Consider the following 26,791-nt stretch of genomic DNA (forward strand, 5'->3'; position numbering starts at 1 on the left):
ATGACCATGTGTGTACCACGTCTGTGCATTCTGCTAGCTGAAATAGTAATGTGTATGCTGACAATTTAAGCAATTTCTCTTCCCTTCTCACTCTCCACACAAGCTGCTCAAATATTCAAGAAATGAATGAAATAACAAGCTTATTATCCTTTTCCCATCCAGCTTATGACCCAGGGTTTTTGTGCTAATTGGCAGTTTTACATCATTTTCACAATCAACCAAAATAAAGAGGTGAGGGGATTTCACCCTTAACCTTATCCTGTCACATACTTCTATCTATTCATTGCTTATCCATTAGATAACATTTCCCTGAAGGCAGTGTTTTTAAAATTAATGACACATAAATGCTAAGGTGACTGAATTATGGATCCCATGTTCTCAGAAATAGAATATTAACTCTCCATACAGAATGTTTCAGCTTTTATTTTAACAAGAGCTTCCTTGCCATGGACTAGCAGAGTTTCTGCATTTCTCTAGAGAATGCCTAAGCACATACATTACATAACTGTACTAAGTAAAACCTAGTAAAACCAAGTGGACATTTTATAATAACAGAAATGGTAGAACCAAACAACACAGTTTACAGGAAGACTGCAAAAAATTCAACACAGAGTTAAATCCTTTGCAGTGCAATGAAGTGACTAAATTCTACTCTGGCATGGCTACTGGCATAGTTATTTTGCTTGGTACCTAAGTCATAAGAAGGCAGCCTAAGACTTAGAGTCTGGAGCTCTACATGCTATTATGAAGGCAACAACCTAGAAACAATGATACAACAGTTTACCCAACGATGTAGAAAGCCAGGAGGAAACAAGTACTGGGTCCCATTTAATCACACACACATACAAGGATGGCAGTCCACGCCTCACTGCTTGGACAACACAGTCATGTCAGTCCTATGTTTTTTTTCCAGCGATCTTCTTGTAGATTTCAAAGACAGCCAGGCTGATCCGTGGGGGGGTGGGGGGTGGTGAGGGTGCGGTGCCATCGATAGGCAGGTCACACGGCTCTGCCCCGATGTGTATCCTGAGGATGTCAAAGTACAGTCACTGAGTTTACAAAGACAGATGAGGCTTCAAATCTGGGTTTGTGGCAGAATATCCACTTTGCTTTTTGTCCATCACCTCAAAGGATGATCAGTTACTCTACACTCACATTTTTAACATTGAAAAACTATTGAGGATTCACAAAATAATTTTGCGAGTCACATAGAAAGTAAATAGCATGTTTCCAAGAAATTTGAAAGATATGAAAATGAATTCCAAGAGGGCTCTGAAACCCACCAGCAGAGCACTGTTCAAATGCCATCAAAATGCACTGGTGATAGAAAACCATATTCTGAAGCTATTAATACTATTATTTGTCACCCAAGGTATGTTTCTAAACTTACATTTTCTAAACTGATAGCTATGAATCACCCCGTTGTTCCTAATAGCTTTGAGAGCCAAGGAAGCAATTCTTATTCATGAAAATCAGGAAGGGAGTTAGCGTCTTCCTTAGGGAAAAAAAAAAACTCCCTGATTTTCCATTTCATTTATTTTGTTAAAAGTATTTTAAAGCTAAGAGAAAGTGGTTAATGTCCATTAATCTAAGTTAACAAATCCTGCCACACCGGCAACGTTATTTTAGATCACACCTAATCCTAACCGTAGGAAACAAATACTTTTAAAAATTTTCATTCCTGTTTGGAGTTCATCCCAAAGGAAAACCAATCTTTTAAAACACTCATTAACGACTGGAGTCTGGTTAATGCTCTGCCCTCAAGACTGCAGATGGCTTGGCAAAACCAATGTCAGTCCTCTCTATTAATTCACTTTTGTCTCCTGTAAGTAAAGATAAAATAAAGATAGGGTGCTGTCTGGTTTCCTTTCTCAGCTTGGACCAGACATCACCCAGGGCCCTGTGGAAAGGAACCCAGGAGAGGTTATCATAAGGTCTCATCATTTCAGCTCCGTCTGAGGTGAAGAGGATGAAGCATATGAGGAGAAAGGGAACGCTGGAATGGATGCGCACCTCCTCTTGATCTTATTAAGTCCACAAAAGCCTGTGAGATTAGTACATGTTTTAATACACGTTTTAGTACACGTTTTTGTACACCTCTTAGTACACACATATTTATAAAGTTCTCAACCTCGAAAAGCAATATGCACACAAAGAATTGCAACGAACTGCTCCAAGCTGTACTAGAGGTCGTCGCGGGCGGAGGGGCGTAGGGGGAGTGAATCCCTCTGCAGAGGGAAGCGATGACGAGTAACCGAGCCACTGAAAGAGCGGCTCCGCAGTGCGCTCGCTCACCTGTACACAGAGCGCTGTTCGGGATGCTCGGCGCCGGCAGTGGCTCCACCAGGGGGCGCCGCAACCCTGCCGGGGACTCGGCTCGTGGCCTTTCCGGAGCCTGGCGCGCGGGGCTCCGCGGTGACCACAGGAGTGGGAAAGTGGAAAGGCTAAGAGAGAAGTGGCTGGGACACGAAGGGGTTATCACCGCTTTTATATTAATAACTGCTGCGTAGACATCACAGCCCTTTTCCATCCTCCTCCACCCAAAGCCCCGGCTTCCGCTAGACGTGCGCGCGCGCACACACACACACACACACACACGCACACACATTTTCATCCCCTGCCTCGCCACCCAAGCTGCTCTGTGTCCTCCGCGAAGCCCCGGGCGGCCTCAGCTTCTCTCCAGCTCGGCGAGGTGGGAGCGCCTGCGCGCGCCCGGACCCTCTTCCCCCGAGGCGAGAACGCGCGGAAAAGCGCCAGGAGCCTGTGCCAGGCTGCTCTCCAGCTGGAGCAGCGCAGACGGTCGCTGCTGGAAATCCGAGAAGCCGAGCGTGGAGCCGACGCCAGGGCGCCCGCAGCATCCTCGGGCCTCTCCCCTGACGGCGCGGAAGGCTCCTCCTAGATCCGGGCTGCGCTTGGCTGGGGCGGGAGGCTAGAGGGGAACGGGAAGAGGGTCTCAGCATCACGACCCCCTTCCTCCCCTCCCGTGTCAAGCTCAGGGGTTGCCTCGCTGCCCTTTGGCATTAGGCAGCCGTCTGTGCGCTGTCAGCCGCAGCCGTCCCCAAGCTCCGCGCGCTCCCGCAGCACCCCGAGGCCTCGGCAAATTCATACTGAGCGCGCAGCCACAGAGCTACAGAGGCCGGAGGTCCCGGGACAGGCCCGAGAATTCGCATCTCTAGCAAGCTGGGAGAGGGGTTGCGGGGGCGCCGCGGGTCGGGAACCACCCTGAGCGGCCACGAACGCCGGCTCCTCGCGAGCGGGCTCAGGAGGCAGCGCGACATGCCAGCAGCTGGCGGAGGCTCCGGCGGAAGCTGTCGTCCAGGAAGGCGTAGAGAAAGGGGTTGAGGCAGCTGTTGGCGTAGCTCAGGCTGGTGATGAAATAGGACACGGCGATTACCAGCGGCGTCTGCGGAAGGTCGGTGGTGAGCGCCACCACGGTGCTCAGGTGGTAGGGCGTCCAGCAGAGGAGGCACACGGCCAGGATGACCACCACCAGGACGGTCACACGCTTCTTGGCGCGGTCCAGGGCCTTGGCGTGGCTGTCGAGGCGTATGGCGCGCAGCCGGCACAGCAGCGAAGTGTAGAGGACGCAGATGGTGGACACGGGGATGGCGAAGCCGAGCACCAGAGTGTACAGGCGGCTCGCGCGCCACCACAAGGCCTCGGGCTGTGGGAAGACCAGCACGCACTGGCGCCGGCCCTGCTCCTCGTCGAGCCGCGCGAACACCGCGAAGGGCAGCACCACCAGCGTTGCGACCCCCCAGACGGCCAGGCTCACCGCGCGCGCGGCGCCGTACGTGCGGCCGGCCACCCGGCGCGACTCGGCGGTGGCCAGCACCACCAGGTAGCGGTCGGCGCTCATGACCGTGAGGAAGTAGAGGCTGGAGAAGGTGTTGTACTGGTCGACGGCCACGACGAGCTTGCATACGAGCTCCCCGAAGGGCCAGCGCCGCAGCAGCAAGTCGGCGATGTTGACGGGCAGCACGAGCGTGAAGAGCTCGTCGGCCACGGCCAGGTTGAGGATGAACAGATTGGTGACGGTCTTTCTGCGCGGCGCCCGCAGCAGCACCAACAGCACCGCCGAGTTGCCCGCCAGCCCCACCGCGCAGATTACCGCGTACACAACGGGCACAGCCACGGCCAGCGGCAGCGGCAGCGGCGGCGGCGGCCCGGACGCGTTGGGGCAGCCGAGCGTGGGCGCGGGCGCTGGGCACGACGTGTTGGCGCGCTCCGGCCCCCAGAACGACGCGTTGTGCATCCTGGCGAGGTCAAAGACTCCGTCTTCTCCGCCGCTGCCCCGCGGGGGCTCTGCGGTCTAGGGGATCCGACCCGGGCTCCGAGCCAGTCTCCGGCCTTCCAGGGGAGGCCCGTTCCCTCCGCCCTCTCCGCGCACCAGCGCCGCGGACTCCGGGGCTGCGAGGCAGAATGGACGGAGGGCACCACTGAGGCTCGTGGACCACGCGCAGCTCTGCGAAGAGTGGTTCCGAAAGGAGGGGGCGGCCAGCGCCCAACCTGCCCCACGTGATCGCTCTCGGCCACCTGTTGAAATCTTCCTCTGACCCGTCGGCTACGCCAAGGAAGTGCTAAAGAGAAGAGTCCTTACCTTTATAGGAAAAACACAAGCCCACTTCCCCTACCTTAGCTCCCACCCGCCCCCGGAGGTCCGAGTCACCCCAGAGAATCCTGCAGCTACCAGCTTGGGTCCCCCGAGGTTCCGTGCTCCCCCGGGAACAGCGCGCCCAACAACAGCCGCTGCCTCACCCGGCCGATGCCGGGACCGGGTCTGCGTCGTCGCGAGCTGGCCGGAGAGGCAGCGGCGGCGCGGGCGGGCTGCGCGCCCCCTCCCGGTGTAAGCCCCGAGGCGGCCGCCCGAGCCTCCACGGGTCCCGCCTCGCGCCTGGAAGCCGTGGGCTGGTGCAACCCAGACCGCGCGCCCTGGAGACCTGACCGCCGCCCCCAGCGCCCAACTGCAAGCAGAATAGGTCTCGAATCGAGAACCTCATTACCCGAAACTTAAGGAATCACTTTCTTCCTTCCAGGAGTGTGACCTCACTTGGTTTGAATTAATGAAAACTCTTCTGTTAAGACTTAAATGAAGGAAAAGCAAAGTTAGAGTCTGTTTTAAAATGCAGTTTAGGCTCCCATTCCAGTTTTTTTTACACTATACCCCTAATTTGTTGTTGTTTAGTCGCTAAGTCGGGCGGATTCTGTGCGATCCCACGACTGTAGCCCGGCAGGGTCCTCTGTCCATGGGATTCTCCAAGCAAGAATAGTGGAGTGGTTGCCATTTTCTCCTCCAGGGGATCTTCCCGATCCAGGGATCGAACCTGGGTGTCCTGCACTGGTAGGCGGATTCTTTACAACTAAGTCCTCTGGCAGGGCCCGTAAAAGAAAAAAAAAATATATTGAATGCTACAAAAAATGCTCACAACAATTTTAGAAAGCTACATTCAAAGCAGTAAATAAAACATTTAAGAAACACACAAAAAAATTTAAACATTTTCCAAAAGTTTTTAAAAATTTGTTTTCTTCCTCCGCCATCCTTTGGCAGAGCCAGCGAATTACAGCTCAGGAGTCTGTCCTGTGTCTCTGGGATCAGTCTCCCTTTCACAGGAGCAAGAGCCCCAGTAACATGCATGTTTGGTCCTTTGTGAGGCCTTGGTAGAAGAGAGGGTGTGAGACACTGAGGTGGAGACTGGAAGCAGCCAGTGGAAGAAGTCTGGAAGGGGCAGAAATCCAAATGCTTTCCCTTACCCACTCAGTCCTCTCTTTACTAGAATCTGTATAATTTTGATTTCCCTGCAGTGGGAAAAAAATGACAAGAGAGTCAGGCCACGTCCGTGAGCAAAAATATGACAAACACCACATGATGTTAAGTGAAAGAAAAAATATAGCACAGGTAGCGTACATATAACACATATGTATACGTATGTGTCCCTGGATAGGGAAGATCCCCTGGAAAAGGAAATGGCAACCCACTCCAGTATTCTTGCCTGGAGAATCCCATGGACAGAGGAGCCTGGCAGGTTACAGTCCATGGGTCACAAAGAATTGGACACAACTGAGCAACTACCTAACACATATGCATGTATCTGTCTATATTTATGTGTATATATACATATATAACTGCTTCATTTGCAAGCATTTGAAGACTTTCTAGTTTTTAAATTACTGATTTCCAGCTTAATTGCATGTGGATAGAGACCAAACTCAATACAATCTCAATTAATTGGCATTTGTTGAAACATTACCCTGATACCAAAATCAAGAAAAGACCTTACAAGGAGGGGAAACAACAAATTCATGTATTTCATGAACAGAGATGAAAGACACTCAACAAAATCTTAGCAAATTGAATCCAACATTGTGTCAAGAACGTTGTACAACATGACCACGTGTGATTTACTCCAGGTATACAACCTTGTTTCAACATTTAAAAATCCATTCGTATGATCTATCACATCACAGCCATTTGAAGACAAATCACATATCATATCCATAGAAACGGCAAAAGCATTTGACCAAGTTCAACCCCCATTCATGATAAAACTCTCAGCAGAAATAGGGAAGAACTTGATTACCTGGAGAAGGAACATTTACCCAAAAAACCCTCCAGGTAACATCAGACCTAATGATGAGAAGCTAATACACACTTTCCCCGTAGATTGGAGCAAAGCAAAAGTGTTCCTTCTCACCACTTTTTTTTCATATTGTACTGGAAATCCTAGCTAACACAATAGAAAGTCTTTCTTTTTACTTGTCCCTTACCTGCCAACAGAACTCAGGAGAAGGTCCTGGCACACAAGGGCACTATCCCCAGAGATCTACAAAGAGCATGGGGTGGAGGGGGCTGGGGAGTTAGACGGAGCCTAGAGACCAGAGTCTGCTTTGTGGCCCATTGTCCCTGCAAGCCCCACAAACACCTGTTCACCAAACACCTGCTTGTCCATCTCCATGTGAACTGCCTCATCCTTGCTGAAGTCCCCACCCCCTCCTCCTCCTCTCAGATGCCATGGAACCCCCGACTTGTCCTGGGGTCTCATAGGACTGGGCCCCTCTGAGTATGTAATAAATCTGAGTTTCTCCTGTCAGTCGGTCTCACAACAGTTTAATTCCTGGATCAGCCATAAGAACCTAGAAGGAGTAAAGGGAAATGCTTTTCTTCTCAAATAGCACTCTGGTATCAGTTTGCTTTTGCAGCTTACGAAGATAAGATAATAAACACAAATTGCTCCTAATGTGTCTTCATATTGGGACTCCGTGTGCCATAAGCATCATTAAAACTGAGAGATGGGCGATGAAGGTGCTGGCAGCCTCAAGTCTGAGGGCAAAAGTGTATGTATAATGCTGCTTTGTTTACCCAGATGTTCCCTGGAAGACATTTCTAGTGATAAAATAAGTTGCAACATTTTTCTGTGTTCGTTTGTTTTTTTTGAAATAAAGCTTCTTGGAGCTGCTTGGTTATTACTGTTTCAAAATGAAATGCTTTGACGACACTGAACAGATGACAGCACTTTCTGATTTCTGCACATTGTACTCCTGAGGGATTCACAGAAGGAAACAACGATCAAAACAAAGCGGTAGCCGAGTTTATTCATCAAGTCGTGGCGAGGGGTGGGTGGGGGAACTGACGAAGTGCGAACTCTGTTATAAACTATGGGCTTTGATTAGAATAATTGATGGATACCGGTTCATTGATTGTAACAGATGTACCACACTGGTTCAAGATGTTAGTAAGAGGATGATTCCTCATCATTAGACTGGAAGGCAGGTCAGTAGCACAGAAACTCACACAGCAGTAGAGTTGAAGTCTTGAAATATGGTACCTACGGGGACCAGGCACTTACTGGCCAACTCATGGCCGATTACGCGTTCACCCAGGAGAGGCTGGCTGCTTTTCTGACCAGGCTGACTCATCAGCACTTTATCCAATAGAACAAGTGCTCTAATATTTCGTTCAAATAGCGAATCTTAAAATTTTTATGTCTTCTTTCATCCAAGAGTTTATAATTGTTCCATTTAAAATCTTGCTGTGTTGTTTATTCACCTTCCTCTCTTCTCTCACTAATAGTAGCCCCAAGCAGTCCTAATTTCTCAGTCAGCTCTGTCTGGTGGTAGGTAAATAATTTATTTCCTTTACTTCCTGATGGCCGGGGTCAAGTTCTTGCAGAGTAGGCTGGAAGAAAATATCACCAAAATGTTATCTGAGATTTGTCTGCCTCAGGGTGTGGAAAATGCATGACATATACAATAATCACCGAGGAATCCTAATGCATAAGACAATGTGTAGAACACCAAGAAACAGGATGGTGAGAAAGCAGCTATCAACAAGGCAAAAGAGTTCTACAAGGTAATCATAAATCCTAAGTGAAAAATGGTAGAACAAGGAGCTGAAGGCCGAAGACGTTTCTTATTGCAGATCCTCTCAGAATCCTGAGTATACTAACGTTAATCAGGAATGCCGATTCACACCGCAGTAGGCAGAATTCCATAGACTGGTTACCTGAGAACATTTCTTTATGTGGATGCTTCCCAGAGATAAGCATTCTTCAGAACACACCTTAGAAAATGCAGCAAAGAATAAAATGCCATAATAAAGATGAAGTAGTGCTGAGGCAAAGTCTGGTGGGAGTCCATGAGAAGAATTGTTCTTCCCAGTGGGGGGAAAAGCAGGGGAGGTCCCACTGAGGAGGTGGCATTGCCCCTGATCTGTGAAGGATACAATGAGGATAAGATGATATGGACAGTCCTGGTCAAAGAGCATGAACAACAGAATGAGACATGAAAGTGCCTAGTGTACCTTGAGGAGAGAATAATTTTGACATTCTATTCTAGGAGACTAGGAGGATGGTGCACCATTGGCCAATAATAGGGAGAAAGAAGCATAAACTTTGACCAGAATGACCTGGAAGATGAAGGAAGTGGAATGTGGGAGACAGAGGGGCTCTTTGGGATTTGTTAAATGTGTGATGAAGAAGTTATTGGTGTGGTTTTCAAGAGACAACTGAGCCTGGAGATTAGAACACAGCCCTAAGGAGAAAGTAAAGATTTGAGGGATCCTTTTCCATCCAACATCCAGAAGTATGGGACCAGAGAAAGTAGCCTATTAGAGATTAACCCTTGGTGATGTTAATCCCAATACCTCAGAAAGCAAATTACTTGATAAAGGTCTCAAAATCACATCCATCTTTACAGCAGCAGAGAATAAGAGTTCTGATCCTCATAGATGTAATCCTCTTAAAGATGAAATGACCTTCTTTGTTCTTTGTTATGAGATCATAACACACAGGACAGTCAAATGGTAGTCTCTCAGGAAGTTACAGCAGAATTTAATCCTAACTTTTATATCCCAGCCATCTTTCATGTTACTTGAAATAAAACTGGTCTGCCTTCTCTGGTGTGATGGATAGCAGGAAATATCCACCTATATCAATTCATATGTGTGTGCTAAGTCGCTTCAGTCATGTCCAACTCTTTGCGACTCTATGGACTGTAGCCCACCAGTCTCCTCTGTCTGTGAGATTCTCCAGGCATAAACACTGCAGTGGGTTGCCATGCCCAGGGGATCTCTAGGGGATCTTCCTGACTCAAGGATCAAACCTGTGTCTCTTATGTCTCCTGCATTGGCAGCTGGGTTCTTTACCACTAGTGCCACCTGGGAAGCCCACATCCGTTCATAGTCAGTAGCTCATGGATTGGCTGAATGGTCAGTGAGGAATTCAGAAAGGACAGGATTGGAAGGCTAGTGACAAGGAAGCTTGGGGTGTCTATGTACCTCTGTGGACAGATCTCTCAAACAGGGTTTGTATAAATTATGTGTTTCTATCTGTTATAACAAATGACCCTCCAAAACTTGGTGGCTTAAAATAACAACTCAGTATTGACTTAGCTGTTTCCCTGCTTCACCATCTGCTGAGGATGCAGTCCAGGTGTCAGAGCTGCTGTCTCCTGGACAGGATCCACCTCCAGGGAAAGTGGTTGTACGCAAGAGTCAGTTTCTGGATCTGGAAGCCTCAGTCCCTCGAGCAGGCTGCTGGCCATGACTTGCCCCTCATCACATGACATGTCACCCTCACGGTCAGGGCAGGAGGAGCCAGACAGTCTCTTGTCACCTCAGTGGCATGTCACCACATTTCATTTCCTGGAAGCAAGACCTTGGGTCCAGCCCTTGCTCAGTGGGAGGGCATCACACAGGGATATGAATGCCCCGAGGCAGGGACAGAGGGAAGCACTATTCGAGGCTGGCCCCCACACACACACTCTCCTGTGAATACTCATCCAAGGGCACCCATGGCCTAGGGGGCTCTCAGGATCCAGGGACACAATGATGTGCTCTGTGGATTCAGTCAGCATCCTCCCTCAGCTCCCTGTACCTTTTCACAGACAAGAGAAAGGTATCCATGCTGATAAGGATGCTATTCGTGGGCTCAGCCAACACATGCTACTCTTCACCAAGGCTGACCTTGCTCTCTGCTGCCTCATCTGACAACAGCAGAGAGAAATGCCTTAGACCCAAACAGGGAACAATTCTCCAGGAGGAACTGCCAGCTACCTGGTTGCAGGTTGGTCACTCTGGTTCTGTTCCATCACAGAGGACAAGAGATTCATCCACACTGCGTGTTGACTTTACATGTTAGTCTTTAGGGAGCAGAGTTTTCAGCGGAAGATGATTGAATGTAAGAATGTTCACATGGCTGTGACAGGCATGATGACCTTTGGGACTGTGGGGCCGACTCAAAGAGGCGAACATAGCCTTCATCTCTGCGTTTTAACTGTCAGGCACACAGGAGGTGCTCAATAAGTGTTTAACACATGAAACAATACATTCCAATGACCGTATTGAAGGATGCTACTGAGTTCATCGTGAACCTTCTCAAGTGATATTGTCATTTCAAATATTTCAGAGATGTTTCAACCCAAGCGTTGTCTTCAGATTTTCGGTTACTGCTCAGGGTAGTGGAGGAAACTTTGTAAGCAAGGATGCCCTCAGGTGAAACCAATTATGTGCTGCCTGCATGGCACACAAGCAGAGGTGGTCCTGGCTGTTGGTCATTATCCATGTTTTCCTGTGGTTACGCTCAGCCTACCTTGTAACTTGCGAAGCTGCCTGTAAAACTGACCATATTTACAGCTTGACTGTGAGGTTGGCTGGCAGGCAATGCACGTATGGCTTACATTTCTGTAACTTAAAGGTCACAAGACTTTAATAAAAGACCAAAGGCTATTATCGTTCATCTGCTTTCTTTTATGGGCCTACGTGAGAAACACAGGTAATACTGATAATTTTGGAGGTTCTTATTAAGGTACCTAGAATATAATACTGAGACCTGGAAAAGATGTAAGATGGCATAATAACCCTGTATGTGTATGGTAATTTACTATTCAAGACTTAACATCTCTGTACAACATGGGCTTTCCCCCCCCTCTTTGCTGCAATTTGAAATAGTTCTGCTGCTGTGTCCCTGGGCAGGTTCCCTCAGATGACCTGTACCTTTCCAGTACTGCACAGGCCTGGAGAATCAAAGACACACACCTTGGCTGGCCCCGGAAGAGCTCTGGGCCCCGCAGTGTGATACCCCAAGGCCACACTGCACTAGAAGCTCTGAGAAACCAACACTGTTTGCAAGGCTTCATTGGGAAAACATCATGTGTGTGGAACCCCAACATCTCCCGCCCAAGTTGTAGGTGCCTACATGCATGTGTGCGTGCTTAGTCATTTCAGTCATGTCTGACTCTTTGCAACCACATGGACTGTCTCCTCTGTCCATGGGGATTCTCCAGGCAAAAATACTGGCATGGGTTGCCATGCTTTCCTCCAGGGGATCTTCCCAACCCAGGGGTTGAACCCGCATCTCTTATGTCTCCTGCATTGGCAGGCAGGTTCTTTACCACTAGCACTACCTGGGAAGTCTGAAGATGCCTGAGGGAAACTGAATCTATGAATCCTGTAAAGTTTTGCTTGTTTCAAGACTAGCTCATGTGAAAGAACTAATCAAGAAGTCTTACAGTTTTGATGATTGAAACCAAGATGGATAATTTGATAGCCTGCAGGAAAGTGGGAGTGTTTGGAAGGACAATGGCAGAAAACTCCTTCTGGTAAGAAACTTAGGTTTACTGGAGGTGTGTGAGGTGCCAGGTTCACCCATGTCAGCTCGTCTAATTCTCAGCTCAATGCTGTTACTGCCTGCCATCCTCCCAATGAGGAGGCTAGGTGTAGACAGCAGGGTTGAAGGTCACAAAGCGGTAAGCAGATGCTGGAGAGTTTAGAATCAGATCAGCCATTGCTCCTAATTACTCCCCCAGACTGCATTTCTCCTTCGATTATGGGTATACAAGGCCAGGAAAGGAAATATGATATCCAGGGCCCCTTGTAAATAAGTAACACAATTCCGAGAATTAAAAAAAACATAGGTCACACAAGCAAGCCTTGAAATTACATCCAATTAAGCTATCTGATTTGCCTAGTATTTTTCCAAACTTCAGACACTTTTGTTTACCAGTGAACACTTTACTTAAATTTTCAGTTCTTAATAGCACTCAAGGACATCTCTGGTGGTTCAGTGGATAAGAATCCACCTGCCAGTGTAGGGGACTCCTGTTCGATCCCTGGTCCGGAAAGATTCCACATGCTGTGGAGCGACTAAGCCCATGCACCACAACTTCTGAAGCCTGAGTACCTAGAGCCAGCACTCCACAACAAGGGAAGCCACCGCAAGGAGAAGCCCAAGCACTTCAACTAGACAGCAGCCCCACTGACTGCAACTAGAGAAAGCCCACGCAAAGCAATGGAGACCCAGCGCAGCAAAAATAAAATAAATAAGTATATAAATTATTTTTTAGAGTAGTACTCAATAACTCTTGACAGTATGTTAGTGATGTGCAACCATCATGTACCGGGGTTACTTCAGGTCAGTTTGTGATAAACCAAGAGGGTGACGTCATAGCAACCCAGGGACCCTTTGTGTCCGCTCCTCTCCCCGCTCAGCTGTTATCTTTTCACTTATGAGGCCAGAGACAACTGTTAATAAGGTGCAGGTATAATAAGGCAGCCTCTCCAAAATATCACATTTTCAACTCTCTGATGAAGCTTAATTTTCTGAAGAATTTTTCTTTTGTAGATGCATTCAGTCTATAGTCCATGGGGTCGCAAAGAGTCAGACATGACCAAATGACTAACACTTTAATTTTTCACTCTTTTCACTCACTTAATTTAGGTAGAATATGTGCTTTTGTATTACATATAATGACTCCTTCATGTAATAAGTAGATATTAATTGAGTGCCAGACATCCTGATATGGGTCAGTTATAATCATCATAATGTGAAATAATTTTTTACATTTTTTATAATCTTCCTAGCAAAGGTTCTAAAAAATTAAAGTTTGTTTCCAATTAAAATGAAGTTAAAATATAAACTCTGGTACATGAATTTGTAATGAGACCATAATTCTAAAGAAATAGAATGTCACCATTATAATTAGTCTATTCTTTTAACATGAAGCCCTTTAAAACTAAGAAATGGAGCTGTCTACACCTCAAGTTTGGTCAGTGCACACTCTACATAACCCCACTCAGGGACTTTTGTTGAGAGGCACTTTTGAGCAGGTTCCAGGCCCAGCAGTAATGAAAAGGCACAATAAGCTTGAGAAGTTGCATGAGGAGGAGGACCAGGAAACGTGTAGGTAACATTTAGGAAGATAGGCAAGAAATAAGGAATAATGCATCCTGCAACTGGCCTCAGGGTAGGAAGAGGGTCTCTAGGGTGCTGGACCCCTGAGTTCTCCAAGTTGTCAGGAATGACTCAGAGTGCAGGTCCCCCTTTAAGTTGGGCAGGAGAGGCAAGGGGGTGAAAGAGAAAGAGAGCAATGAGTTAAACCAGCCTAGGGCCAGCTCTCTAGAAGAACCGTGAGTGTGGTCACCAGCAAATAGGACTGACTGGAAAGTGAAAGTCTCTTAGTCATGTCCGACTCTTTGAGACCCCATGAACTGTAGTCCTTGGAATTCTCCAGGCAAGAATACTGGAGTGGGTAGCCCTTTTGTGACCACATGCAGTGAGGAGATCCCACACAATGTCACCAGACCCCACAGAGGAGACCGCTTTCACCTCCACCCACCAGGAACCAGGAGACCAAAAGCCCTGGGGAGTCAGGGTGGACTTCTACCTCTGCTGGCAGTGTCATGGGCTTGTGCCCCTTCTCTTGCCAGAGAAGTGCCAGAAAAAAAAAAAAAGAAACAGTTAAAATATACAGTTTAATTAAGATGCAGAGTTTCATAATAGAAAGCAAAAACATCCAGCTTTGAAGAGAAAATTATTTGTCACATCAAGAACAAGAAGACCTAGGCTGAAAGAATGAAAGACAATAAATGAAGCTAGCAGCACAGTGAGAGCGATCTTAGAATTATCCTGCAAAGATACAAGCGGCGGTGATAAAAATAGTTCCGTGAGCAATCACAAAACACTTGAATTAAGTGAAAAACAGAAGGCCTCGGTAAAGAAAAGCAGCCCAATGGGAATTTTAGAACTGAAATAAATACAATAATGGATATTAAAAGTTCAGGGGATGGACCTAGAGCCTATTATACAGAATGAAGTAAGTCAGAAAGAGAAAGATAAATATCGTACACTAATGCATATATATACGGAGAAGGCAATGGCACCCCACTCCAGTACTCTTGCCTGGAAAATCCCATAGACGGAGGAGCCTGGTAGGCTGCAGTCCATGGGGTCGCTAAGAGTTGGACACGACTGAGCAACTTCCTTTCACTTTTCATTTTCATGCATTGGAGAAGGAAATGGCAACCCACTCCAGTGTTCTTGCCTGGAGAATCCCAGGGACGCGGGAGCCTAGTGGGCTGCTGTCTATGGGGTCGCACAGAGTCAGACACGACTGAAGCGATGTAGCAGCAGCAGCAGCAGCAATGCATATATGTGGAATCTAGAAAGATGGTACTGAAGGATTTATTTGCAGGGCAAACATAGAGAATAGACTGATGGACACAGGGAGAGGGGAGGAGAGGGTGAGATGAATGGAGAGAGTAACTTGAAACCTACATTACCATACATAAAAGACGCTTACTCCTTGGAAGGAAGGTTATGGCCAACCTAGATAGCATATTTAAAAGCAGAGACATTACTTTGCCAACAAAAGTCCATCTAGTGAAGGCTATGGTTTTTCCAGTGGTCATGTATGGATGTGAGAGTTGGACAGTGAAGAAAGCTGAGCGCGGAAGTATTCATGCTTTTGAACTGTGGTGTTGGAGAAGACTCTTGAGAGTCCCTTGGACTGCAAGGAGATCCAACCAGTGCATCCTAAAGGAGATCAATCCTGGGTGTTCCCTGGAAGGACTGATGTTGAAGCTGAAACTCCAATACTTTGGCCACCTCATGCGAAGAGTTGACTCATTGGAAAAGACCCTGATGCTGGGTAGGATTGGGGGCAGGAGGAGAAGGGGACGACAGAGGATGAGATGGTTGGATGGCATCACTGACTCGATGGACATGGGTTTGGGTAGACTCCGGGAGTTGGTGATGGACAGGGAGGCCTGGCGTGCTGCAATTCATGGGGTCACAAAGAGTCGGACACGACTGAGCGACTGAACTGAACTGAACTGAAAATAGATAGCCAATGGGAATTTGCTGTATGTCTCAGCGAACTCAAACAGGGGCTCTGTATCACATAGAGGGTTGGGATGGGGAGGGAGATGAGGGGGAGGTTCAAGAGGGAGGGGACATATGTATACTTATGGCTGATTCATGCTGAGGTTTGACAGAAAACAACAAAATTCTCTAAAGTAATTATCCTTCAATTAAAAAATAAATGAATGTTTTTAAAAATGAAAATCTGCTTAACTGATACCAGTCAACTTTGGGATAATTTTACTGTTTTCAATAGCCAAAAAACTGCCTTACTAACTTTATACTTCTATATTAAACTTGAATATTAACTGAGGGGGAAAAAAAAGCTCTGTGGATGGCCTCAACAACTGACAGGAGGGGACAAAGAATTGGTACATGGAAAAAGGGAAAAATAGGACATTTCTAATCTGAACAAGAGAGAAAATAAGTTTTAAAATAAACAAACAAGGCTTCCCTGGTGACTCAGTGGTAAAGAATCCACCTGCCAATGCAGAAGATGTAGGTTCCATCCCTGATTCCGGTAGATTCCACGTGCCCCAGAGCAACTAAGCCAGTGTGCCACAACTACTGAGCGTGTGCTCTAGAGTCCCGGAACTGCTACTACTGAGCCCTCATGCTGAACTAAAGAAGCCCAGGCACTACAGCAAGAGTAGAACATGCTCGCCGTAACTAGAGAAAAGCCCACGCAGCAATGCTTTTAAAATTAAAATAAGTAAAATAAAAAGTTAAAATAAGTAAATAAAATGTGAAATAAATAAATAAATAAACAAACAGGAAGGGATGAATCAGAAGCTTGGAATGAACTTACATGCACCTACTATACATAAGGTAGCTAAGCAACAAGAACACTACTAAATATTCTGTGATAACTTACATGAGAAAAGAATCTAGAAAAGCATATATAGGTGCAAGTGGAACTGAGTCACTTTGCTGTATCCCTGAAACTAACACAACATTGTATAAAAACTACACTCCAATAAAATAAAACAAATAAAGAGGGACTTCCCTGGTGGTCCAGTGGTTAAGACTCTGAGATATCACTGCTGGGGGCAGGGATTTGATCCTTGATCGGGGAGCTAAGATCCAATATGCTGCTTAGTGATGAAAATAAATAAATAAACAGAGCCTTGGGGCCCTTCTCCCTGTGGGAGAAGAACTAGGGGTTACCAGTGGGGAAAAGGGTGGCATCAGGGGCAAGATAAGAGAAGGGGATTAAGAGGCACAAACTACTAGGATAAGATAAATAAGCCCTAAGGGTGTATTGTACAGCACAGGGAATACAACCAATATTTTATAATAACTTTAAATGAGTATAATCTCTCAAAAGATCAAATCACTGTGTTGTTCTTAAAACTCCTATAATATTGTGAATCAACTATACTTTGGTTTTAAAAAGAAATATATTTAAATTCTTATGTTAAGTTTCAACAAATTCTATCCTTCCAAAGGCTCTTGGTGCCATGTCTGTCTTCAGACCATTGGGTCTGTGGGCTCACCTTTTCTATAATTGCTGGCATTTCTGTGAAGGTTACAAAGGAGAAATGTTCTTGAAAAGTTAGTGAGTCTGTCTTCTGGGGCTCTGAAAGGAAATTGAGATTGTCCGTGGCTTAATGATGGTCTGGCTGCCCTGTACAAGGACGTTAAAAACCATATGCTTCCCTCATCAGACAGGTTTTGACTGGCTACCTGCTGCCCTCCCTAGGAGCTCTGAGGTAGACAGGGAGCCTGTATCAAGCAGAACCTTTATCTCTGATCCATCAAGTGACTACATTCAAGCTCATACCTTGACATTTACCTTAAAGATGTCAAACACATCACACCACATCATCCTGTTGCTCATTTGATCAAAACCTGCTCTAAAGGGCTTATTTTAATGGGCATACATTGGCCTTGGCATCCAGCACTTCACTGCTTCCAGTGACTCATAGATGAAGAAAAGGTAGAGAACATCTGACTTCTTTAACGTTTAATTCGAGCCAGCAATCATTTATGCAGCACACACTGTTGTAGCCTCCAGTCCAGGTAGGTCTTTCTCCAACTCTGTCATACCTGTCACCACCTGCCCCCATCAAAGTGCTCCTTTTCTCTCCTCTTAACTTAATGAAACCACCATGTAAATGATCATCGTTTTAGACTCACAGAGGTAGAGAACTGACATGTGGTTGCTAAGGTAAAGGATGGAGGTTGGACATATTGGGAGTTTGGGACTAGCAGATGCAAACTGTGATATAAAAATGGATAAATAACAAGGACCTACTGAATAGTGCAGAGAACTTTGCTCAATATTCTGTAATAACCTAAACAGGGAAAGAACTTGAAAAAGAACAGATACATGTCTGCTGCTGCTGCTGCTAAGTTACTTCAGTCGTGCCCGACTCTGTGCAACCCCAGAGACGGCAGCCTACCGGGCTCCTCCATCCCTGGGATTCTCCAGGCAAGAGTACTGGAGTGGGATGTCATTGTCTTCTCCGAGATACACATCTATGTATAACTGAATCACTTTGCAGAATACCTGAAACTAATACAACATTTTTAATCGACTATATTTCAATATAAGGTAAAAGAATGAATAAGGACTTTCTTGGTGGTTCAGTGGTTAAGACTCCATGCTTCCAGTGCAGAGGACACAGGTTCCATCCCTTGATCAGGAAACTAAGATCCCACATCCCTCGAAAAGTGGCCCCCAGAAAAAAAATGAATAAACAGGAAGGTCCTACAGTATAGCACAATATATTCAATATTGTGTATTGAATACACATATATTCAATATTGTGTATTGAATACACATATATTCAATATGTATATTGAATATACATATATCAATGTATATTCACTATTCTGTAATAAAGCATAATGGAAAAAATTTGAATAAGAATACATATATATGTGTAACTGAGTCACTTTACTGTATAGCAGAAATTAGCACAACTTTGTAAATCAATGATACTTCAGTGAAGTAATTTTTCTTTAAAAAGTGATCATTGTTTATTTCAGTCCTTCCTCCCCATCTATATCTAATCAATTATCAAAACATACTGATTTTCTCAAATTTCTTGCCTTCTCTCCAACTATCTGCCCATTCTTGGGCTGGGTCTGTTGGAATGGCTTTCTGTTCCTTCTTGCTGCCATTAGACTTGCCCTGCTGGACTCTGGCCCTGGTGCAAATCCCAGGTCATCAGTACGACTGCACCTCTGCCCCAACTTCTGCCCTCACTCCATTATCCTCAGCCATCCTTCCTCCATGCCAACCAGCTTCCTGGCAGGTAGCGCCTCCTTGACCGGAACCCACCCCATCACTCATGTCATTTTACGGCTTCCCACCTGTAAAATGAACCACAGGAAAGCTTGCAGTTTTCCTTACAACCCATGCACTTTTTGCCTCATGGATTCATTCGTGTAAGAAATATTTAGTAAACTACCTGCTCTCTGCAAGGCTGGAAGTGTCATGGTGAAATGAATGTCTACACAAGGTGACAGTCTAGGGGACTCCTCCAGAAATCCCAACTCCTCACCCCAAACCCAGATGAGTCTTACTGGGAGAGACTTCTGATCAACCAGGCTCCCATCCCCATTCTGTTTCACACCAGTCTCCCCCAATTGTGCTTCCTGCTGTGTTCATGAATATAACAACAAATAGATCTGCTCTCCAAGATCTTATAGTCCTTGAGAGAGGATGAGAACCATATGCATGTCCCCCTAGAAGTGCAGAGAGCAGTCAGAGAAACACAGCATCACTGTACTAAGTAACAGAGAGTTTCCTCCAAGAGGCAAGCCCTGGGCATCTGGTGAGAAGCATCTCCTGGTGCCTAGAGAGGAGTAGGTAGCAGCCCACAAATCTGAGGACATCACAGAATGACAGGGGGTGCAGAAGTTTTCATGGGGAGGGAGCATTAAGATGGGTAGAATTTGCAGAAAGGACAGTGAGGAAAGGGCAAGCATTGTGGACACGAGCGGTCCCTGGCAGTGGGAGACCAGTCTGGGGTTGTTTTGAGGATTAATTTCCCTGGAAGGGGGAAGGACAGCTAGAGGATTGATGTCTTAATAAACAAGTGTCCAATGTTTTAGGATAAGGTATAATTTCAAATTGGCTAAATTTGTTTGATTCAGTTTTTATTTAAGTTTTCTGAGTTGTTGGCGGATGGTCACCATTAATTTAGAGTGCTGTCTGTATCCAGGCAACAGCTTGGGATGTCAACTTACTGTGCATCATTCAACAATCTACTTGTGCAATCTGAGTTTCCAAACATATTTTTCTTTCTCCTCTCTGTGTGCTAAGCATGAATTTAATGCACAATTATTGATGGATTTATTTTAGTTCTGATATAAATAGATAATATGCCTTCTAAGTCATGTAGTTGCATCCTTCTGCTTTTTATCTTTAAATTTGACTTGTTTGAGGACTTTCCTGCTGGTCCAGTGATTCAGAATCTGCCTACCAATGCAGGGGATACGGTTTGATCCCTGATCTGGGAAGATCCCACGTACCGAGGGGCAACTAAGCTGGTTCACCACAACTACTGAGCCTGCGGGCTCTAGAGCCCATACTCCAAGACAAGAGGAGCCACCACGATGAGAAGTGCACCCACCACAACTAGAGAAAGCCCACACACAGCCAGAAAGACTCAGTCCAGCCATAAATAAATTTATAGTAAATAAATAATTTCCTGCCTTGTTAAGACTGAGCAATATTCCATTGTATAGATGGACCACATTTTTAAACAAATTTGATTTGCTTGAAAGTTAAATGAATTCCTTACAAAATTATTTAAAATACTCATAAAATTTCCCATGTTTATGTTAGTTAATTATGCCTTATATCCTGCTTACATCCAAATCAGAGATGGTGTTATACCTACTTTTCTTTCCAACATTTCCAAAGACTTCAGTTTGCGAGGCCATGATGTAACTGTTGGGATTGCTGCAAAGCAAATATTGGTCTGGGTCACATCCAACTCCATAAGACAAGAAGACACGTTCTTTTAAAATATCCATGAAATATCTATGAACATTAGATCACACCCTGAGCCATAGGACAGACGTCAATATATTTAAAAGAATTGAAACCATACAATGTGTTCTCTGACTACAACAGAATCAATGAGATGGATAACAGGAAAATCTCCAAATATGTGGCAAGTGTATGTATGCTTAGTTGCTCAGTTGTGTCTGACTCTTGCGACGCCATGGACTGTAGCCCACCAGGCTCCTCTGTCCATGGGATTTCCCAGGCAAGAATACTGAAGTGGGTTGCCATGCCCTCCTCCAGGGGATCTTCCTGGCTCAGAGATAGAATCCAAGTGGATTCTTAACCACTAGTGCCACCTGGGAAGCCTGTGGAAAGTAACAATGAATTTATAAATAATCTGTGGGTCAAAGGGGATGTCTAAATGAATTAAAAAATACATTAAATTGGATGAAAATGAAAACACTATTTCTTAATTTGTAAGACACACCTAAATTAATGCAGAGAGAAATGGCACAAAATGCTTACATTAGAGGGAAATTATCAAATTGAGCATCTAAGATTCTACCTCTAGAACCTAGAAAGAGAGGGATAAAGTAAGCACAAAGAGTGCTTAAGGAAGTAAGTAATAAACAGAAACTGGTAAAATTGAAAGCAGAAAAAGAGAAAATTCATGAAAAAAACCCGTTGGTTCATTAAAAAAATCAATAAAATTGGCAAACCTCTAGCAGAACTGACCAGAGGAAGCAATGGCACCCCACTCCAGTACTCTTGTCTGGAAAATCCCATGGACGGAGGAGCCTGGTGGGCTGCAGTCCATGGGGTCACAAAGAGTCAGACACGACTGAAGTGTCTTAGCAGCAGCAGCAGCAGCAGTAGTATAGCACAGGGAACTCTACTCAAAACTCTGTAATGGCCTATATGGGAAAAGAGTCTGCTTTAGTCCAAGCATCTAGAAAAAACCTACAGATAGCATTTCACTAAAAAAATTGAACACTCATGGGCAAAAGAAAATGAATCTTTACCTAAACTTCACTTCCCCACCAAAAATTAACTCAAAATGGATCGCTGAGTTTTAAAGTAAAGCATAACACTATAAACCTTTCAGGAAAAAAGTAGAAGAACATCTTGAGATATAGTGGCAAAAAGAGTTCTAAGGCACCAAAAGCACAATACATAAAAACAAAAACTAATAAATTGGACTTCATAAAAATCAAAATTTTTGCTCCATCAGAAAAATTAAAGGAATGAATGAAAGCTACTACAGATGAGGAGAAAATATTTGTATACTACGTATTCAACAAAAGACAAGTACCTAAAATATATAAAGCCCTCTCAAAACTCAACAGTAAAATAAACAACTGAGTTAGAAAATGATTGAGGGACTTCCCAGGTGGTCCAGTAGTTAAGACTCTGAGCTCCCAATGTAAGGAGCACAGGTTCGCTCCCTGGTAGGGGAACTAAGATCCTGCGTGCCACAAGGTGCAGCCAAAAAATAAAGAAAATAAAATTAAAATAATTTATTTTTAAATGGTTGAAAGAAATAAAGAGACACTTCACTAAAAAGAATACACAGATGGCAAATAATCACATGGAAATGTGTTCACCATCATTAGCCATTAGGAAATGCAAATCAAAACCACAATGAGATATCTCTATGCACCATACAGAATGGCTAAAATAAATAATAATGACAACACCAAATGCTGATGTGAATGTAGGGAAACTGGATCATTCATACATTGCTGGGGGGGCAGGGGTGATGTAAAATTGTACAGCTACTCTGAAACACAGTTTGGAAGTTTAAAAACAACACATTCCACAATCGTAGAGTCCAGCAATTGCACTTCTGAGTATTTATCCCAGAGAAACAGAAATTCATGTTCAAACCAAAGCTGTACACAGGTGTTTGTGGCAGCTGGATTTGCATAAGCCCAAACCTGGAAATGATTTAGATGTCCATCAGTAGGTGAAGCAGTGGTACACCTATACAGTGGAAATCCTGTGTGCATGAGAAGTTGCTCAGTTGTGTCCAACTCTTTGTGACTCCATGGACTATAGCCAGCAAGGCTCCTCTGACCATGGGATTCTCTAGGCAAGAACACTGGAGTGGGTTGCCATTCCTTTCTCCAGGGGATCTTCCCAACCAAGATCTCCTATGTCTCCTGCATTGGCAGGCGGATTCTTTGCCATTGAGCCAGCTGGGAAGCCTAAAGGAAATCCTGTTTTTGCTGTTCAGTCTCTCAGTCGTGTCCGACTCTCTGTGATCCCATGGACTGTAGCATACTAGGTAGGCCTTCCTGACCCTCACTATCTCCTGAGTTTGCCCAGGTTCATGTCCATCAAATCTGTGATGCCATCCAACCATCTCATCTTCTGCCGCCCTCTTCTCCTTTTGCCTTCGATTTTTCCCAGCACCAGACTCTGTTCCAATGAGAACACTAGATCACTCCATTAACAGGGCAAAGAATATGGTCAAATAACCAGAACTCTAATTTTGCACCCTCAGAAGGAATCAGCAATCACGTTTCCCCAGTTCTTACAGGAACAGGTACCCTTGCTGGTTCTGAGAACAATTCAGAGAAAAAGGAAGGCTACAGCCTGTTCCTGCATGCCTGCCTGCACACAGCTGGGTACCCAGCACAGACAGAAACATGGGAGAAGAGGGCATCCTTCCTAACAACTCTCAAGAAACATGTGTTCCAGGTCACAGGCGAGCAGACGAGATTATGACTATGTTCATGAATCCTGCCCTCTCAATCCCACTGAGCTCCTGGTGGCACTATGGTCTTAGCCATGAACTTTAGGAACCTGAGAATTACATTCATTGGAAATGCCAATGTGCGGAGAACTGGAAACAGGAACTTAAAAGTCTAAGCCAAGTTAGCTTGCATTTTATCGTTGTGGACTGATTTTTAAAGACGTGGTGGCAGCATAAATGAGAGGGACTGAGGACAAAGCTGGAAGGACAAACCGATGTGAGAGGAGGGAGTAAGGATCAGAGGGAAGAGGGGGGCAGGTGGACTGGAGACAATGAGAAAAAGAAACACAGTCAACCACAGAGAAGGTTTCAAATGGAGTAAAGGCTCAGGCATCATCAAGAGATGATGGATCCTCTTTGAAGCATTATGTTTATTTGTACATAAGAAAGCAATCTAGACTTATGGGACTTTTAAAGCCATTGGGTTTTGGTTTAATCCTGGCCAAGTGTCATTTGAATTCTGGGCAAACTACTTAGCCTCATTCTAATTTAAAGCTTGTTGCTAGGTAACTACATCCAAGGTTCTTTCTGATCCCTAGATCAAGATATCTGTGCCAAAAAGTAGGTGAGCTAATTTGAAGGTTAGAGTTGATACATGCACCTAAGAACTTTCATTGTCTGTCATTTATGGAACCATCTCTGTGTGAACAGAGTCAGGTATATTCTCACAGAAGATGAGTATTCACTTGCTGGTACCCTTAGTACCGCGAGGATGCCAAAAAAAAAAAAATTCCAAACGTAGAAGGAAGTGTAGCATAAGGAACAGAAGGAAATTCCTCACAATGTGGCATTAGATAATTTTTTAAGTTATTGTAAAACATATATTTTCATATATTTCATTTTATCATTGTTGCTACTATATAACTATACAAGGTTAAGTATTAAAAATGTTTCTTGGCCTTAAAAAAATAAAAATAAGTAAAAATATGAGGAAATAGAATAGGTCCTGCCCACTGAATGACCAACAACCCTCTGTCCTAGACTTCAGAGTTACAGAAGTGTGAAGAAGCATCTAGTGAGCTAAAAACACACAACCTCACCAGTCTGCACTTTCTTGGGGAGGAAATGGGAGGTCACAGAGAGAGAATAAGTTGAAACAATTGGGTCCCCCAGGGGGCAGGCAGCCAGGAGGGTTGTCATGGTGATGGGCTGGGGGCCTCGGGGGACTCTGGTCTATAGGATATGGGAAGGGCTGGGGTAACTGAGAGAGAAACAGAGCACCTACAATACACTTGAAGGCATCTCATTATACCGTTAGCTGTCAGCCTGGTTCCAGGTCCCAGGGGACGCTGATTACTGCCCAGCATCATGCTGAACTCATGCACTGGTCATGTATTGGGCATGTATTGCCCTGAGGGCAGTACACAGCCACCACATATAATGCTAAACACCTCCTGTGCATTTTTGACAAAAAATATTAACAAATAAATGGCACGAACTTACAGAGTGCTATACAGACTCTAGAGGAGGGTGTTAAGTGCCAATGATTCTTAATTCATCATACAGGAACGTTTTGGAAGAAGTCACCAAGATGGGACCCTGCATGAGAGGAGACCTCATAAATCATACCTGAGCAGAATGCGCTTGAGATGTGGCACATTTGGGGCAATAAACAAAACCTAATCAGGAGGGACGGTTCCCATACAATCCCAGTGGCGCATTCAGTCACTCCCTTTCCTCCAATTGTTTTTTTTTTTCTCTCATTAAAATACAATCAACAGCACAGTCCAAGTTCTCTTGCACCCAACAGTAAAACATAGGAAGCAATAAGCTGCGTGTACCCTGGGGGGACACCAAGTGAAGACTGTGGTTTCCAAGACCCACAAGTCAACAAGACTTGACAGTCGCTGATTACGTAAATCTGACACACTGCCAGGTGAGACTGGGTGAAATATGTTGATAATAAATACAAGAATATTGGAACTGAGTCATACAATTGTTTCTTGTTTTATTGGGAGAAAAATGAAAACAAACATTTCAAAAATTAGGCTGGAGGGAAAATCACTTCTTCCTGGACATCTGAGAGGCTGGGTGGCAGCTCAGCCTATTATAATTATTCCGACAATCAGATTTGCTCACAGTGATGCACTGGGTTTTTTAATTCAATAATATTCTTGCCTGAAAGCTCAAAAACTAATCATCGTTTTCATGCTATTGCCAATAGCTTTCAGTGCTTGTCAGAGTGCATCCTTCTTTCAACAGAAACCTGCAAACAAACACACAGACAACCCTAAATGATCAAAGAGCTTCATTTCATCCTTATTTAGGTACCATGGGAAAACAAGGCTTCACTTTTTAAAATATATTTACAGGAAACTCATCTACTTCATGAGTGAAATTAACTTCCTTCACCTGAAATTTCTTGTTGAAAGTTAGTTAATTCTGAGCTCAGTATTGAACTTTGGGGGAAAGTTTCCATTTTTCTCCCTATGTAAAGCCAAACTGATGGATAACCAAAGGTAAAGGCAATTGCCCTAGGTGTTCCACTGAATGTAAGAATGGAAAGAATTTGCCATGCCAACTCTGTGATGTTCGTTATGCCAGGAGATGGCATTTACATAACAGCTGGTACAGCACTGTTATTCTTTTGAAAATGCCAAGATCAGAAGATTCACTGAGCAAAGGCAGGCTTGTGGGAGCTCACTAGCTCTTACAGAAGGTGGTGATCAGGCATAGACAGTGTATACATTCCTTAGCATGTGCGAAAGAAGAGAGCTGACCCCTTCAGTTCTGGAAGTACCATGAGGGCTTCCCATAAGGCAGCACTTGTAAGCTGACCCCTAAAGGGAGGGAGAGATGGATAAAGAAGATGTGGTACATATGTACAACAGAATATTACTCAGCCATAAAAGGAACAAAACTGGGTCACTTGTAGAAACGTGGATGGACCTAGAGTTATACAGAGCAAAGTAAGTCAGAAAGAGAAAAACAAATATCATATACTAACATGTATATGTGGAATCTGCAAAAATGATTTAGATGATCTTATTTACAAAGCAGAAATAGAGACACAGACATAGAGAACAAATATATGGATATCAAGGTGCGGAAGGGGAGGTGGGATGAATTGGGAGATTGGGACTGACATACATATGCTATTGATACTATGTATAAAATAAATAACTTATGAAAATCTTCTGTATAGCACAGGGAACTCTACTCAATGCTCTGTGGCAACCTAAATGGGAAGGAAATCTAAAAAAGAGAGAATATATGTATATGTATGACTGATTCACTTTGCTGTACCACGGAAACTAACACAGCATTATAAAGCAAGAATGCTCCTATAAAAATTAATGGGAAAAAAAAAAGAAAAAGGAGGGAGAGAATAAGTTGGGATGGAGTGATGAAAGCAGAAGATGAGAAGTGGGAAGGGCCTTCTACATAGTGAGTGCAGCTCCTGGACATGTCAGAAGCTTCAGGCACTCCCCTAGC

General features: G+C 44.8%; 1 protein-coding gene and 1 long non-coding RNA gene across 2 annotated transcripts; one reads left to right on the plus strand and one right to left on the minus strand.

Annotated features, from left to right (window-relative positions):
• Positions 1–3,259: 3,259 nt before the first annotated feature.
• Positions 3,260–5,880, minus strand: NPBWR1 (neuropeptides B and W receptor 1). Its single transcript, XM_081505326.1, has one exon. It carries the CDS (start codon positions 4,253–4,255, stop codon positions 3,260–3,262), a length of 996 nt encoding a protein of 331 aa, XP_081361452.1. The 5' UTR covers positions 4,256–5,880.
• A 17,985-nt stretch (positions 5,881–23,865) lies between these two features.
• Positions 23,866–25,289, plus strand: LOC145509339 (uncharacterized). The gene is made up of 2 exons (XR_014056013.1): positions 23,866–23,921; positions 24,863–25,289. It is a non-coding gene; the product is annotated as an uncharacterized LOC145509339 (long non-coding RNA).
• Positions 25,290–26,791: the final 1,502 nt, after the last annotated feature.

The sequence above is a fragment of the Giraffa tippelskirchi genome, chromosome 6 (genome assembly GCF_054371585.1).
Source record: "Giraffa tippelskirchi isolate mGirTip1 chromosome 6, T2T-mGirTip1v1.2.pri, whole genome shotgun sequence".
NCBI lineage: Eukaryota > Metazoa > Chordata > Mammalia > Artiodactyla > Giraffidae > Giraffa > Giraffa tippelskirchi.

What these genes read in the sequence shown, in the direction of transcription:
- NPBWR1 (XM_081505326.1), bottom strand. Translation starts at nt 4,255, where the DNA reads ATGCACAACGCGTCGTTCTGGGGGCCGGAGCGCGCCAACACGTCGTGC.